We start from the raw sequence: 16,188 nt of genomic DNA on the forward strand, positions 1-16,188 counted from the left end.
GCCTGTTATGTGTTAAAAAGTTGAGTTTTTAAATTATCGCGATTACTGACGTTTTCTCGCTATAAAAAAAATGACACCCTAACGATATCCTTATAATTCCATTTCAGATGCTCAGAAACTTGTCTAATGATTTTATCTCGTTATCTCTTGAAAAAAAGTCTTTTAAAAATAAGCGGTTTGCGATCGTGATTTTATTTTACTTGATACCGGCAACGCCGCAACAGCACACCGTCGCATTTCTCTCACTCCGACTTAATAAGATCCCTATGCGATTTACTTTCACACATGTAAATGCCGACCCAAAAGTAACAGTTTCCAGCGCGGTATAATATTTTATTCTAATCTGTATCTACAATAAATTAATATAAATAAAAAAAATCGGTAATGGGTAATACAATAAAATTTATATTAACATTTAAAAAATAGGTATTTAAATTGAATTTTGGTTGTCTTGACTTGAGGGAAATTATATTGATTTATGTCATTTTAAGTCTTAAGTCTTTTTAAAACTGACTTGTTGCATGTCTGATGAACACTACATACCGGAAGTAGCAGCGCCTACGGTTAGTTGCAGAGGAGCCACCATATCAGCTAAAGCACTAGACTGCTTCTCAATCAACCTCTCTTGCATATACTGCCTCAACGTGATCCAAAACATGCACGTATACAGACATTTAACCACCAGGGATTTACAAGGCAATATCAGAACTTTATCGAATCCAATTTGGGACAAGTTGATTCCCTGAATGACGGATGGCAGTTCCTGTTCGGTCAGATTCATGGAGTAGATGTAGGCGGATATAAGGAGGAACCAGGCGTAGAAGACGAGGAAAGGACTGGACCGGAGCATGCTCTTTCTTTGGTTGGGAACGAGCCAGATGAGGTTGGCCCAAATTAAGAGGACGAAGGTGATCCAGCTGATAAATGTGATACTCCATGCCTACAGAAAAAATCACATTTTATTATAATTAATTATAGTTAAGCTTCATTCAGAACCTCGAAATTAGTGGTTTCAATTTTAGCGTAGACGTTTGTTTCTCTAATTTCAATGTAAGCATTCAGAACGTCAAAATTAGTGGTAGTAATTTTCAATACTAATTTTCAATTAGTAGAAAAAGTTAACAAACTTTTCTCGTTTGTCACTAATTATACTTGAAAATTTGTGAATGATGTCATTTTGGCCTTTGACTATCATCCGTCAAGAGGAACTGTGGTTACAAATAAAATATGTAAAAAAACAAAATAAATTATGCGAGTCCAAGCGTTTTCCTGAAAGACTAACCGTTTTTTAAATAACAAATATTGTAATATTTGAGGGGCGTTCACACCCTCTTGGTATTTGAGATTCGAGAAACCCCTCCTTATCGAACCTCTACACCCCACAGTCAATCCGTTTGTCAAAAATCAGCTTTAAACGTCAAGCAGTTTAAGCAGAATGGTGATTACTCAATGGTCATATTTTATGAAACACCCTGTATAGATTTTTTTAAAATCCTAAAATATGTAAAACAACAAAATAAAATAAACGTTTAAGAGTTTTTCCGAAAAACTCACCGGTTTTTAAATAAAAAATATTCTAATATTTGAGGAGTGGTTTCACCCTCTTAGAATTCGACTTTTAAAAAATCCCTTCTTATCGAACCTCTACACCCTAAAGCCAATCTGTTTTCCGTCAATCAGCTTTTTATGTCAAGCGCTTTAAGCAGGATCGTGATTCTTCAATGACCAGATTTTTTGAAACACCCTGTATACATTTTTAAAAAATCTTAAAATATGTAAAAAAACAAAATAAAATATACATGTTTAAGCGTTTTTTCGGAAACTTGACCGTTTTTTAAATAAAAAATATTGCAATATTTGAGAGGTGGTTTCACCCCCTTGGAACTGGAATTTCGGAAAATCCCTTCTTATCGAACCTGTACATCCTAGAATCAATCTGTATGCCAAAATTAAGCTTCTTACGTTGAGTAGTTTGAGCAGGATCGTGATTAATCAGTGAGTCAGTCACTTAAGGACTTTATATATTAGTATAGATTATTAGGCGTTCTTTATGAATACAACTCACTACCGCAAGCTGTTGCTATTGTTGCTTGTATTTTTTAGACATTGTGAATGATCATGATAAAAGTATAAAGTATAATTTAAACCATATAATATAACTTCAAAGTTCTGAATGCGGCTTTAAGTTTTGTTTGAAAGTTGTAGTAGACATAAAATTATGAAATAAAATATATTTTTGGACTGACATTGTCTTTAATTTTGACATTTGACACAACGTTTCATTCAGATGTATCACTGACCGTTATCAAATGTGAATTAACCTAGAATCTTAAAGCTACTGAGCTTATATTCTAGGGCAAGCCATAGAGTACAGAGTATACTTACCATCATAATGATATTGGTGCCCAAATATGAAACTTTAATTATTAGTTGTAGAACATTCTCCAAGAAATATATCAGATTTTCTATGATGGTTGGCTGGAATTCATCTTCTGCATTGCCTTAACCAAAACAATGTAGTTAGTTATAAAAAAGAGGGTTATGTTTTAAACATTTTATTTTTAAAAATTACTGAAATGATTAAATAAAGTTGTATAGGTATATTGATCAATGTAATAATAAATAAAGGAAGTTGCTTGAGCTGAAAGTAAGAAATAGTTCTTTATATTTTTTTTATGTAGTGTTTTGTTTAAAATACACCCTTATTTGTTTTGTATTAACACATACCATAATTTAATTAGATTTTAATTAGATTTTTTCAGTTTTATAGAGTTTTTTTTCAGAATATTTTAAAGTAATCACTTGTCACTCAAATTTTAAATATATTAATTTTCTGCTTTGAATAAGAAGACTAAGGAAGGAGCATAATGCTATTTCTATAATTTTTTATTAAGAGTATTCATGCATGGTGGGCGGAAAAAGGAATCTAGGATGGGGACCCTTGACAGTTCTGTTTGACGATTCATTTGACACCTTTGAATTTCATTTGAAATTTTGTGGATTTGTCAGTCTTTACGGAGCTTGTTTTATGTTATTTATTATTTATTCTACTACTGATAGTTGTATAAAGGTAGTAAATCTAGATGGAAATTGTGGCAGAACTTAAATTACAGTGACACTATCGCGATTTATCGAAAAAGACTCTAAAATAGTTGGTTGTGTAGCGTGCGGTAGATCTCGGCAAAAATCGAGTGAAATAATGGAACAACTTTTCGCTAGTAAGTAACTATATAATATACATACGTGTAGTAAACTGATCATTTATGAAATTCACTTAAATTAACTAGTTATATATTTTCTCTTGCATTTTTACTTTTATTTACTATTTGTCAAAAATTAGATGTCAAAGAATTTAGATACGTCAATTTGACTTACCTGCTTCAGTAGCGTATCGGATGTTTGTGTTAATAAATATAATTATTAAAACTTATCTATTTTTATTATAATAATATGTTTTTATAACAATTTTAATAACTACCAACATTTATTCACAACGTAAAATAAAAAAAATATTGAGTCTACCCCACGTCTACCATACATCATAGTTTTACATTTTTTAAATAAAAATAGAACGGCACTGATAAACCGGAATTTAAGTCGGTCATATTTGAGTCCCATCGCGGTGGACCTAAGATTTTTGATATGCTCCTTCCTTAGTCTTCTTATTCAAAGATTTTCTGCTATGGGTTCCAATTGTACCAACTTATTTCTTTGTAAAATCAAAAATAAACTACTTTGAAATTAAAATGACAGACACATCTATCACTGTCAAGGACAAAAGTCAAAGATTTTATCGATGAACAGACTTTAGATACTGGTATCATTTATGCAACCTCCTGTATAACAATACATACCCATATCATCCATCGGAATCTCTTCCGGGTGTTCCCCGTCAACTGTAACGCTCCCAGTTGAGTCCTGCATAATAGCACTTCTTTTACTCGAACCATATCTTCTGTTTGGACTCACACCTCTTATCAACTAAACATTTAAAACATATTACTAGGAAAATTGTGTAAATCCAAAGTAACATAACTATATAACTGTTAAAATTATTGTGCATTGAAATTTGACGATGAATATCTTTTAAACGGTTAATTTAACCGACTAATCATAAGAAACCAATTTTGTAGAGCTGTGAATTTCCTACAAAACCATAACTGGCGATTTTTCATGTTTTGTTAACGAGTAAGAAAATTCATAAGAAAAAAGAAAACTGCCTGAAAATAATCAAACTTCAACCTTTAATAACTTTCAAACGGTGAGATTTACAAAAAATGTAAGAGACTGCTTTTGTAGAGAATTCAATTTCCTACAAATATATGAGACGAGATATTTTTTCCAAATAGTAGATACCGAGATATGAATTTTCTTTCTAATAATAAGGAAAATATAGAAAACTGAAAGGCGGAGGACCTTCCTATTAAAATTAAGAGCTCATACTTTTGGGGGTGTCTACTAACCTTTTTTTTTGAGGTGTCTACCAACCTTTTTTTCCGAGTATAAAATGGAAAAAAGTTTATTTTTTTGGCCCACCCTACTGTATATCGTATATAGTTATGTTACTCTGGGCATAACAATAACATTGATAAATATAGAATTAAATGTAAAATAAAGATATGCAGAGCAGATATTAATACTGACAAGTATCACGTGACAACATCAAATATTAAACCCACCACCTGATGACAACAGACATATTTAAAATAAAAAAAATTGTATAGTAAAAGCTGAACCAAAATGAATTAAAGGGAAATAAAGAAAATACGTACTGGGGTATCTTCCGTCGGATCTGAACTGTCAGATGGTTTCCGAACTGATGCCTAGAAAAAACCAGCGATAGCGAGGCTGAATAAGCAAATTAAGTAAAAAAAAGGGTGAAATAAGAGTTAAAAAATGGGAAAATAAACGAAACCATGTTGCCATTTTGTATCATAATCTTCTTGAACTATTTACCATTAGTCAATATATAAAAAAGGCAAAATTGAACTCTAAATTAAAGAAAGCAGTTCGAACAACACTCACAATGATTTTTTGATAATCGGCAATAGTTCAAAATTGATATGAGTTTATCAATGAAAAAGAACTTGGTATATCTAGCTATACTTAATAAGGTAAATCACGAAACAAAAATGTGTTTTAAGGTACCAAATCTGCCAAAGCTGAAGCTCTTAAAAAAGTTAACATGCTCTATAATCATGCTTAAATCTATAATAAATGTTTAATCAAAATCTGAAATTACGAGTAAGTAGGCTGCACCATTTTATATTTTTGTTCTATCAAACACTTGAATTTCGCTAAGTACGAATTCTATTAGAGCATTTCAAATATCAACATAATTTGTAGTAAGAAAACAGAAAGCAAAAGTATCTAAACATTCCATTCTAAAATTAAATTCTTCATTTACAATAAGCTATTCCTATTAATCCTTCATAAACCGAAATCTTAAGCCCCGTTTACACATAACGTTTTAAAACAATGTGTATAACAAAATCAAACACTAATTCAATACACCAAAACACTTTAGTTTTGCACTGGATGCGCGTTTTGCTAAGCATGTTAGCATCATCAGCAGATGATTAAAATTAAACTTCTTCTTCTTCTAGCGCAGATCCATTAATGGATGTTTGCGATAACATTTTCCATTGCTTCTCTGTTCCGGGCGGAGTGTATTAACGACTGAACATCGTGTAGCCCTGTCCACTGTCTAATATTCCTCAGCCAAGACATTTTCTTCCTTCCGATACCCCTCCAGCCTTCGATCAACAAATGCAAGAATTGATATTTGGGGTTGTGCATTATGTGCCACAGGTATGTGGTTTTTTTCTTTTTAATCAATTCAAACAATTCACGCTCTTTGTCAACACGTCTGAGAACTTCTTCATTTGTCAACCCAGCCGTCCAAGGTATCTTCAGGATTCTGCGATATAGCCACATCTCGAAAGCCTCCAATTTGTTGATGGTAGCTGCTTTCAATGTCCAACCTTCCGTACCAAGGAGCACCGACCATACATAACACTTTTCGAATCTTAGTCTAAGGCTAAGGTCAAAATCAGAACAGACAAGTACTTTTCGAAACCTCAAGAATGCTTGCCGAGCTTGTTCAATGGGACATTTAATTTCCTTGTCTGATGTCCAATCGTCGGAGAGCCAGATGTTCAAGTACTTAAATTTATCTACTCTTTCTATGGGCCTTGAGTTAAATGTTAGGTTGGAGTTTATAAACACATTTAACTACAGAGGTTATGACGACAGAAGCTTTCTACGTCTCAATAATCAATTTGCATACCCAACAATTGCTGTCCTCCTTTCACGCAGTTGAGCAGCTCTGAACTGTTCAAGAACGCGATACTCTCCCTCCATTCAATTGAGTCATAAAGTTCAGAACTGTTCCGCGCCATATGGAGGAACCAGGCTATCGCGCACAGCTCCTTTCAGAACCGTTCTGAGCAGCCCAGGACGTAAAGCTCTGGAACTTGAAATTCACGAATGGAGGACAGCAAATGTTGCCGTTTGCTGTCATCTTATTTGATGAATAGTTTTAAGAACGACGGAAAGTAACGCCTAGCTATATCCAATTTTGCAAGAGCAGCTGTGGATCCATTGGGAAAGCCGTCGCGTCGCCTTGGGAACAAGAGGTCCCAAGGATCGTGTCCCAACCCAAACCAAAACTTTTTTTATTTTTTTTACAGCGGTTTTTATTTTTTTATGCAACGTTGGGTATGCGAATTGACTAGTGGAACGTAGAAGCTAGTCGAATTTCGAATAATGAGAACTGAGTGATGAATTATAGGTGACGACCTTGCGACGGTCACCCATCCATCCTCTAACGTCGCTTAACTTCGATGATCTATCGGGAACTGGTGTTTCGCCGTAGCTGGGCCAGGCCGGTTCGGTGCGTTTTTTTTCGGAAGACCGTCTACGGAACTGCCGTCAGTTTTCTAGACGGCTTTCCGTTTTAACTGATAGGTAGAACGTTGTGTGTAGACGGAGCTTTATAAGCCGAAATCTTACAGCAGTGAAACGAAAAAAAAAATAGGTGGGTCTAGTGCAGAGTAACAACGTTCAATTCTTACTCGAACTTTTCGAGTAGCGCTCTGCCATCTTCGTTTCGTCGTTGCTGACCTAACCAGCTGTTTTTTGGTCACTTTATCTGACAACTGACGGCCCAATTTGCCCTGGAAACTTCCGTCCAGTCGCGAGAACGGACCCTGTTTCTTTTGCAACTATAAATCGTTAGTCTGTTAGTACTGCTGTGTTTTTGGAAATTTAATTTAGCTAAGAAGTCTGTGTTAGGGTTCGTTAGTTAAGACTGTAAGGAGCACACAAGCCTTAGATATTGGATAAAATTGGTGTGACGTGACAGATCAATGTTGCTCAATAAGAATTCTTGACATTGTTAATATACAGGGTGGTCCGAACTGTATTCCGGAAACTTCGGCAGCATATTCTGCAGATAAAAATTTAAGTAAAAAAGTTCGTATAAATGTATGTCCTAAAATGCTTAGTTTCGGAGATACAGGGTGTAGAAGTTTCATTTTTAATTCGATTTTTTCCAAATAATTTCTGAAGTAACGGCAATATTTGGATGAAAATAGGTGTCTGGGAGTTTTTTGACATGAGAAATTTGATTTTGATGTCAATATGACTCCTACTAGTAGAGGGCGCCACCTACATATTTTTTAACTGGTTTGAAGAGTAATAACTTTTCGTCCATACCTGTATAAAACTACTGAGTAAAAAAATATACATTTACGATATTTTTTACGTAAAAAAAGGTATCTTGGTAAAAATCGCTACGAATAATGGTTCTCGAGATATTTGGAATCGAAATTATCAATACCTGTCATTAATGACATAAATTAAACATGTTGACTAAATAGTTATTAGACTGAAATCATAAATTTGAAATGTTTTTGTGTCAAAAGTTCAACAGAAACTGTTTTATAATCATTTTTTCGAAGAAAAATTTATAATTAATTAAAAAAAAGTTCCCAAATTTATCATTCCAGTCAAATAACTATCAACTCAACATGTTTATTTTTAGTCAATAATGACACGTATTTGTTACGGTTAAAGTCCGATGTCCGGTTAATATCGACATTAACCGGTTAATGTTTGGGTTAGGTTATGATTTTGGTTGTTTTGTTGTGTTATTCTCGAGATTAACCGGGTAATGTCGACATTAACCGGGCATCGGACCTTAACCGTAACATATTGACTATTCCCATTGTAAATATCTTGAGAACGGTTGCTCGTAGCGATTTTTACCAAGGGATATTGTTTCCGTAAAAAGTCACGGAAATGTATACTTTTTCACTCAGCAGTTTTATACAAGTACGGACGAAAAGTTATTACCCTTCAAAACAGTTAAAACACATGTAGGTGACGCCCCCTGCAAACAGGAGTCATATTGACATCAAAATTAAATTTCTCATGCCAAAAAACACCCAGAAACGAATTTTCACCCAAATATTGTCGCTACTTCAGAAATTATTTAGAAAAAAATCGAAATAAAAATGAAATTTCTACACCCTGTATCTCGGAAATTAAGCATTTTAGGACATACATTTATATGAACGTTTTTACTTATTTTTGTATGCAGAATATGCTACCGAAGTTTCCGGAATACAATTCGGACCACCCTGTATATTTGGGACTACTTAAAAAATTTGGCAAGAATTCTTTTAGAAGCATAAGTGAGATTAATCATGGTTTAAATAAATTCGAAACCATGATGAAAATATTTGAAATTTGACTTTAATACTAAAACTTGATATAATATCAATGAGTGTATTTGAGTCAAAATTATTATTAAGATTAGATTGATCATGCTGATTGATTTAAATCATAATAACTTTTAAAATTAATGACTCATAATAAGTAGTGTTTAATCATTTAATGTAGGATTAGATTTTCACAGAAATAGAACTTAAGTAAATATTTTCATTCCGATATAAACCATCTGATATCACTGATAATATTTATTAGCATTTAAAATTATTATTTATCACCAAATTCGTATTTTGATATGACTATTATTATATTGAGACAGTTATATACAGCCCAATATTTATCTAAATCATTATTTGTTTATCGACTTGAATATTTATATTGAAAAAAACTATATTTGATATCAATTAAACTTTTAGTTATGTAATCGAGGACGCAATTTTTAAATTCATTGTTACCAACCATGACATATTCGGCGCCGGGCTGACTAACTGGAATTTAAATTTCGCACTGGGGATTCATGTGGTAGCTCTGCTGTAAAAAATGTCAATTTGCCACATTTATTTATTTATTTCCTGACATTGTCATTCGTTTTGACACTTTAGTTTTGTATTACGCGTTTTTGGTTTAAATAAATAGTATTGTGATACTTTATGCTTAAAAATGTTTACTAGCAGACCTTGCTCGAACATTGTTCTTTTTAGAACCTCTTTTAGTGCGAAGCGAACAACATAGCATAACAGCCGTTGTTGTTGTAACTTTATTAGAATATTTTGTACGGGAAAGCGATAGTAATAACCCTTTATGTCCCTTAAGTGCTGCTAAGAAGGTGAGTTTTGTTGATGTAAATAATAACTGTTTATACAGGATGTCCCACTTAAGATGGATACAAGCCAATATCTTGGTTGTTTGTTGAGAGATCTTTTTCATTTTTGGCAGGAGGCTGTATGGCTATAAAACGTACATTTTGCCCAGGGTAAGAAATGCGATACCTCATAGACGTACGTTTTAATGGGGTTTGATATTTCGAGTCAAGGGTAAACTACCCGTAGGACAGTATTTATCTCAAATCTGATAAATTATATTCAATCATCCTTACCTAAGATACTTAAGGTCTAATTTTGATAAATATTGATACAGGGTGCGTCATTAAAGTAAGACATTTTTATTTTTATTATTATTTTTTTAATTACTTACGACGCCACTGGATAAACAACAGGTTTATTATCAATAACCATTTATAACCAATTATCAATTAATAATCGATTTAAGTTTTCAGATAGCTTCCATAATAATATACTATAATAAGATACGATACAAAAAAAATAAATATTTTCAATTTATTTTGTTTACTTTAAAAAATTGTTTTTTAAGTTTGCTAATACAAATAAATAAAATGAGTTACAAAATAATTTAAAAAAAGTTTTATTTAGGAATATTTTAAAAAATCCAAATAGTTAGCTATTTAAAACAATCACTATTAACTTTGAAAAATATGCTCTAAACAAAGATTTATAAAACTCTAACGAATTAAAAGTCAACATCTTCGACCAAACCACCATAAAGAAAACGATTATTAATTGATAATTGGTTATTGATAATAAACCAGTTGTTTATCCAGTGGCGTCGTAAGTACTTAAAAGATAATAATAAAAATAAAAATGTCTTATTTTAATGACACACCCTGCATCAATATTTATCAAAATTAGAACTAAGTATCTTAGGTAAGGAGGATTCAATATAATTTATCAGATTTGAAATAAATACTGTCCTAAGGGTAGTTTACTCTTGACTCGAAAAATATCAAACCCCATTAAAACGTACGTCTATGAGGTATCGCATTTCTTACCCTGGGCAAAACGTACGACTTATAGCCATACAACCTCCTGCCAAAAATGAAAAAGATCGCTCAACAAACAATCAAGATATTGGCTTGTATCCATCTTAAGTGGGAAACCCTGTATATTTATAATTAATTTATTTTTGTTTCCCAAAAAATTTTGATTAAAAGAAAATATGTCAAAGTGGGCAACGCTGTGCCGGTAAAGCTTAATCACGCGACTAAAAGTTTATTTGAATGAAATATCTATGAAAATTTTAAGATGCCAATTCTTCATGCCAAACAAAATATAAAATGCTAATTTTAATGTTTTTTAATGTTTTCCGCCATACTAGGCAAATTTATTTTTTAAGATATTATTCACTGTCTTGTTACAAATATATTTCATCATGGAGTCGATATTTATATTAATTTATTATAAGGTAGGTATTATTCAAGCTGTTAATAATCAAATGCAGAAAAATACTTACATCTGGTTGAAGTAAAGCTTTGGCCTCCAAAACCAAAATATAAAACAGCCAGTACAAAGCAAAAGGGTTGACGTAAGAGGCCCATTCTGCTTGTTCAAAATTAAATGTGCGAGGATCATCGGTACCGTTACAGCTTGAACTCCTCAAAGGCGTCAAACCAAAATATCTGAAAAATTAATTCAATACAGTGTGTCCAAAAATGTTGGACGCGTGGATTTTTTTTTATTTTAAGTTCCTTTGAAATTTTTATTTTGATAAAAGACTCTGCATCCTGCCAAACTCTAAATAAACTAGTCAATATTGAAGTATCGCAGTTCGTATACGTAGGAGCTTCAAAAATATAAAATTCCCTTAAGAGAATACCAATGCCATGTGGTTTAAATTTTTTTTTACAATAATGCATATATTAAGTGTTTTCTATACAGGGTGGTCCGAACTGTATTCCGGAAACTTCGGCAGCATATTCTGCAGATAAAAATAAGTAAAAAAGTTTGTATAAATGTCCTAAAATGCGTAATTTCGGAGATACAGGGTGTAGAAGTTACATTTTTATTTCAATTTTTTCCAAATAATTTATGAATTAACGTCAATAGTTGGATGAAAATTGGTGCCTGGGAGTTTTTTGACATGAGAAATTTGATTTTGATGTCATTCTAACTCCTTCTTGTAGAGGGCGCCACCTATATATTTTTTAACCGGTTTGAAGAGTAATAACTTTTCGTCCGTACCTGTATAAAACTGCTGAGTAAAAAATATACATTTACGACATTTTTTTTACGTAAAAAAGGTCTCTTAGTAAAAATCGCTACGAGTATTAATGGTTCTCCAGATATTTGGAATCGAAATTATCAATGCCTATCATCATTGATATATGTATATTAAAAATGTCGACTAAATACTTATTAGATTGAGATCCTAAATTAGAAATGTTTTGTGCCAAAAGTTCAACAAAAACTGTTTTATCATCATTTTTTCGCAGAAAAATTTATGATTAATTTAAAAAAATAAAAATTTCCCAAATTTATTATTTGAGTCAAATAACTATCTCAGTGTGTTTATTTTCTTGTCAATGCACTGTCGACTATTTCCATTTTAAATATCTTGACAACGGTTGCTCGTAGCGATCTTTACCAAAAGACATTTTTTTACGTGAAAAGTAACGGAAATTTATATTTCGTCACTCAGTAGACTTCGTCATACAGGTACGGACGAAAAGTTACTACTCTTCAAAATAGTTAAAGCACATGTAAGTGGCGCCCCCTACAAATAGGAGTCATATTGACATCAAAATCAAATTTCTCATGTCAAAAAACTCCCATAGCCCAATTTTCATCGAAATATTTACGTTACTCCATAAATTATTTAGAAAAAATCGAAATAAAAATGAAACTTCTACACCCTGTATCTCCGAAACAAGCATTTTAGGACATACATTTATACAAACTTTTTTACTAATTTTATCTGCAGAATATGCTACCGAAGTTTCCGTGATACAGTTCGGACTACTCTGTATAGAATTGGGTTACTCACCTTGCCCATGTGCTATTTTTATCCAACAGTTCTTGCGGCCATTGAAACTGGTAAGCGTAGAGGGCACTCATATGAGCAAAAACGATCGGCAATAGACAGCACATCAGAATGGCGAACCCTCTGCGCAGCTGTTTGTAGCACGCCCACCAGGTGGCCACGGATAAGAAAATCAGGAAATAGAGGCCGCCCACGATGGACGGTCGGAGAATGGCGGCCAGACAGAGTGTAATAAGGACGCCATATCGACCTAAATGGAATATAAATTTTGAAAAATGTCTCGCTACCAGGATATTCTATTAATTTTAATTTTTTTAGACATTGTAAATGATCGCAAACTTTTTGGCATAAAGTGTAATTGAAACCACTAATTTCTCCAAAAAATCCTTTATGGGTATTTCGCCACTGCACTGCAAGAAAAATCTACAAAATAAAATAGTTATTTTTTGTAAACACTTCTGCGTTAAACCTAAACAGACGCTGCTTGTCAGAAGTTATGTTTACAGTTATAAAAGTTTGCCTAACAAAGAAAAAAATGCTTAACGTTTCGGAAAGTTTATCTCTTTCCGGCGTCTGAAGCAAAAAAATACAAAGTATAAAGAATAAAACTATTTAAAATATTTAAATTGAACTATTCGAGAAAACTTTACTTTTTAAAACAGATATGTCTACAACATAGACTAATGTCACGTACTAGAGATAGATTGGACACTGATATAAAACAAATAAGTCCTTCATTTGGTGATCCGGAAGAAACTAATGGAGAGTTTTGGCATGACACAATTTTAGCGTTCCGTTATTTATTAACGTTAACTAAAACGGTAACGTTATTAAAGCACGAAATTATTCCTTGTAAAATATAAAAAATCTAGACTTGTTTACTATATCTTATGTTTTATTAAATCATTAGAAGTGTAACATATTCAAAACTAAAAATAAAATTATGAATATATAGGTACATTTTAATCACCAGCACATAGTGCCTATTTTTTTTGATTTAACAAATAAATTATAATATAGTAAAAATATTATAGACTACTAATTTATTGTTACTAAAAATACTATTTTACCAACTATGTACTTACTTATTTATGATTAAACATTTTTTTATTTCGTTCATAAATATATTATACCTAAGATGTTTAAAAAATGTCTTTAATAAAAAAGTTTAGTATCTAACACGAAAATGGTGATTGACCGAAAATATCAAAATGCATAAACTAATAAAAACACAAACTATAAACACAAATCACCGAACTTTCCGGCAAATCAGGAATATCTGAATTAATAATTATTTAAAAATAATTTAAAAATAATTTGACGGATCACCAACATTTTGACAACTAGATCAAAACTAGACCATAGATGATAGTAAATATAGAAGCTGTCATGTCATCTTCGTATATAAATTAGAAACCTGTAATTTCATGTGTTTTGCGCCGTCTGGCGATGCGGAAGAAGCTAAATTTATAGTCCCATAAAATTACTATAGAGTGAAAGATTGAGTGTCTAGGGGCTGGTCTACAAGAAACCGTTGACGTTCTGTTAAAATGACATTATATTAAGTTAAACTTCAAAATTAACAATTACTACCTGATAACAATTACTTATAAGGTAAAACCAAGCCCAAACTTTCTGTATGATTATTTTTAAATTTTACGTATGTTAAAAAAAATATAAAAAAATAATAAAAAATGACAAAAAATAAAAAAAATAATAAAAATATAAAAATCCATAAAGGATTTTTTTGGAGAGATGAATCCGCCACATAGGTATAGAAATTTTTAACCACTAATTTATTCCACTAATTCAAGGTTCTGGATGAGGCTTAAGTGTGATATGACAAAAAGAGATAGGCAAACACCCGGTATATTAAATTTTGGGTAAATTCCCGATGTTTTGCATCCGGTATATACCCAATGGGTAAATACATAGGGTAAATTCGGTAAATAACGTATATATCGAAAAAAAAGCGGCGTCAGCGATGGCCATGAAATGAAGATCGCATGGGGAATGTCATCGACATTCATTTCCAAGCCAACTGGACGCCGTTTTTTTTTCGATCATACGGTTTGGTTTGGGTGGATACGGCTATATCGGGTGCGTCCTAAAAGTGGCTCACCCCTATAACTTTTTTATTTTTTCAGTTAAAAAAACGAGATTTCATATTTTAGTATATGACATAAATTAGGATTGATCGATGTATTCAATTGTTTTTAGTCACTCCCTGTTTTACCGGAAATAACTACAACTTAGACTACAAAAATAGATTTGATCGTCTAATGTTTTTAGTGTCTTGTCCTAGCCGGTTAAAAGATGCTCAAATCGTATTTTTAATCATAGCTCATCTTTTTCAAATGGAACGAGGGTGGCTCATTAGCATATTCGGAAAAAGTATATTTTTTACGAATAATTTGATACGACACACTTGGTATTTCGTGTCAAATTTTCGTTATGAACCGCATGTTATAATTTCAAATTAACCATATGCGAAAATGTCAAAAGTTGACATATGATATGTCATTCTATTCAGAGTGTCATTTTCAATCAAATATAGTAGAAATATACCGAGGGTGCCATTTAAAAATCAAAAGTTGTCATTTCCGGTGAAACAGGAAGTGACCGAAAACAATTGAATACGTCAATCAATCCTAATTTATGTCATATTATACTAACATACCAAATATCGTTTTTCTATCTGAAAAAATAAAAAAGTTATATGGGTGAGCCACTTTTGAGATATCCGGTATATACCCAAGTATATTTATTTTGTTATCTTACCCCAGAAAAGACTGCACAATAGCACAATATCCTTAATTGTATCGAAAATACAGCCCAACGCAGCCAGTTCAATTTAGGTTAGGTGAATAATAGAATTTTACAAGGGGGTTCCCCGACAAAATATACCGGTATATACCCTACATCTTCTGGGTATATACTAGGTACAGTACATACCCAAATTTCTTTACTATACCCATTGGATATTTACCCACCGCCCATCACTAATTACAAATCACAGAACAGTACAAATACTGTTTGAGCATGCTATCTTACCAACTCCGACAACAAACGACAAGTATTTCTTTCTGGTTTTGACCTCTTCGTCTCTTCGTTCGCTCTCCGTTCTCGTATCTTCTTGGGAGGCGTCTGGGTTTGGCGCAGTCAGTTTTTTGAATAGCACGTAAAAAACCACCGAAGTGATTAGCATGATGGGTTCGGGTGAGATCCATGTGAACGCGTTGTTCACCGATATGTTATTCAGTCTTACGAATCCCACGTGGCGTAGGAGTTTTTCTAAAAATTCACAGTCCTGAAAATGGATTAAAGTATTAAAGTAAAATTAAGGTCCCTTTTCATTCATACAACTGTGATATCAAATAAACTTTTAGTTACGTAATCGAGGGCGCGATTTTTAAATTAATTGTTGCCAACCATGGACATATTTGGCGCCGGGCTGACTAACTAAAATTTAAATTTCGCTCTGGGGATTCAGGTAGTAGCTCTGCTATAAAAAATATCAAGTAGCCACATTTATTTATTTATTCCCTGACATTGTCATTCGTTTTGACACTTTAGTTTTATTTTACGAGGTTTTGGTTTAAATAGTGTTGTGACACT

At 32.5% G+C, this 16,188-nt stretch overlaps 1 protein-coding gene across 6 annotated transcripts in view; it reads right to left on the reverse strand.

Annotated features, from left to right (window-relative positions):
- LOC115886178 (piezo-type mechanosensitive ion channel component) overlaps positions 1 to 16,188 on the reverse strand; it is a 91,787-nt gene that overhangs the window by 62,527 nt on the left and 13,072 nt on the right. For 4 of the 6 annotated variants that reach the window (XM_030905270.1, XM_030905268.1, XM_030905269.1 and 1 more), the window contains exons 4-10: positions 15,625 to 15,880; positions 12,574 to 12,820; positions 11,044 to 11,209; positions 4,773 to 4,823; positions 3,855 to 3,981; positions 2,386 to 2,501; positions 544 to 940 (exon numbers count right to left, since the gene is read on the reverse strand). In XM_030905270.1, coding sequence (XP_030761130.1) covers positions 544 to 940; positions 2,386 to 2,501; positions 3,855 to 3,981; positions 4,773 to 4,823; positions 11,044 to 11,209; positions 12,574 to 12,820; positions 15,625 to 15,880 — 1,360 coding nt within the window. The remainder of the gene's footprint in view (positions 1 to 543; positions 941 to 2,385; positions 2,502 to 3,854; positions 3,982 to 4,772; positions 4,824 to 11,043; positions 11,210 to 12,573; positions 12,821 to 15,624; positions 15,881 to 16,188) is intronic. The other 2 variants (XM_030905266.1, XM_030905267.1) reach the window with 2 other exon arrangements.

This window comes from Sitophilus oryzae, unplaced genomic scaffold (genome assembly GCF_002938485.1).
Source record: "Sitophilus oryzae breed Bouriz unplaced genomic scaffold, Soryzae_2.0 scaffold_471_pilon_pilon, whole genome shotgun sequence".
Classification (NCBI taxonomy): domain Eukaryota; kingdom Metazoa; phylum Arthropoda; class Insecta; order Coleoptera; family Curculionidae; genus Sitophilus; species Sitophilus oryzae.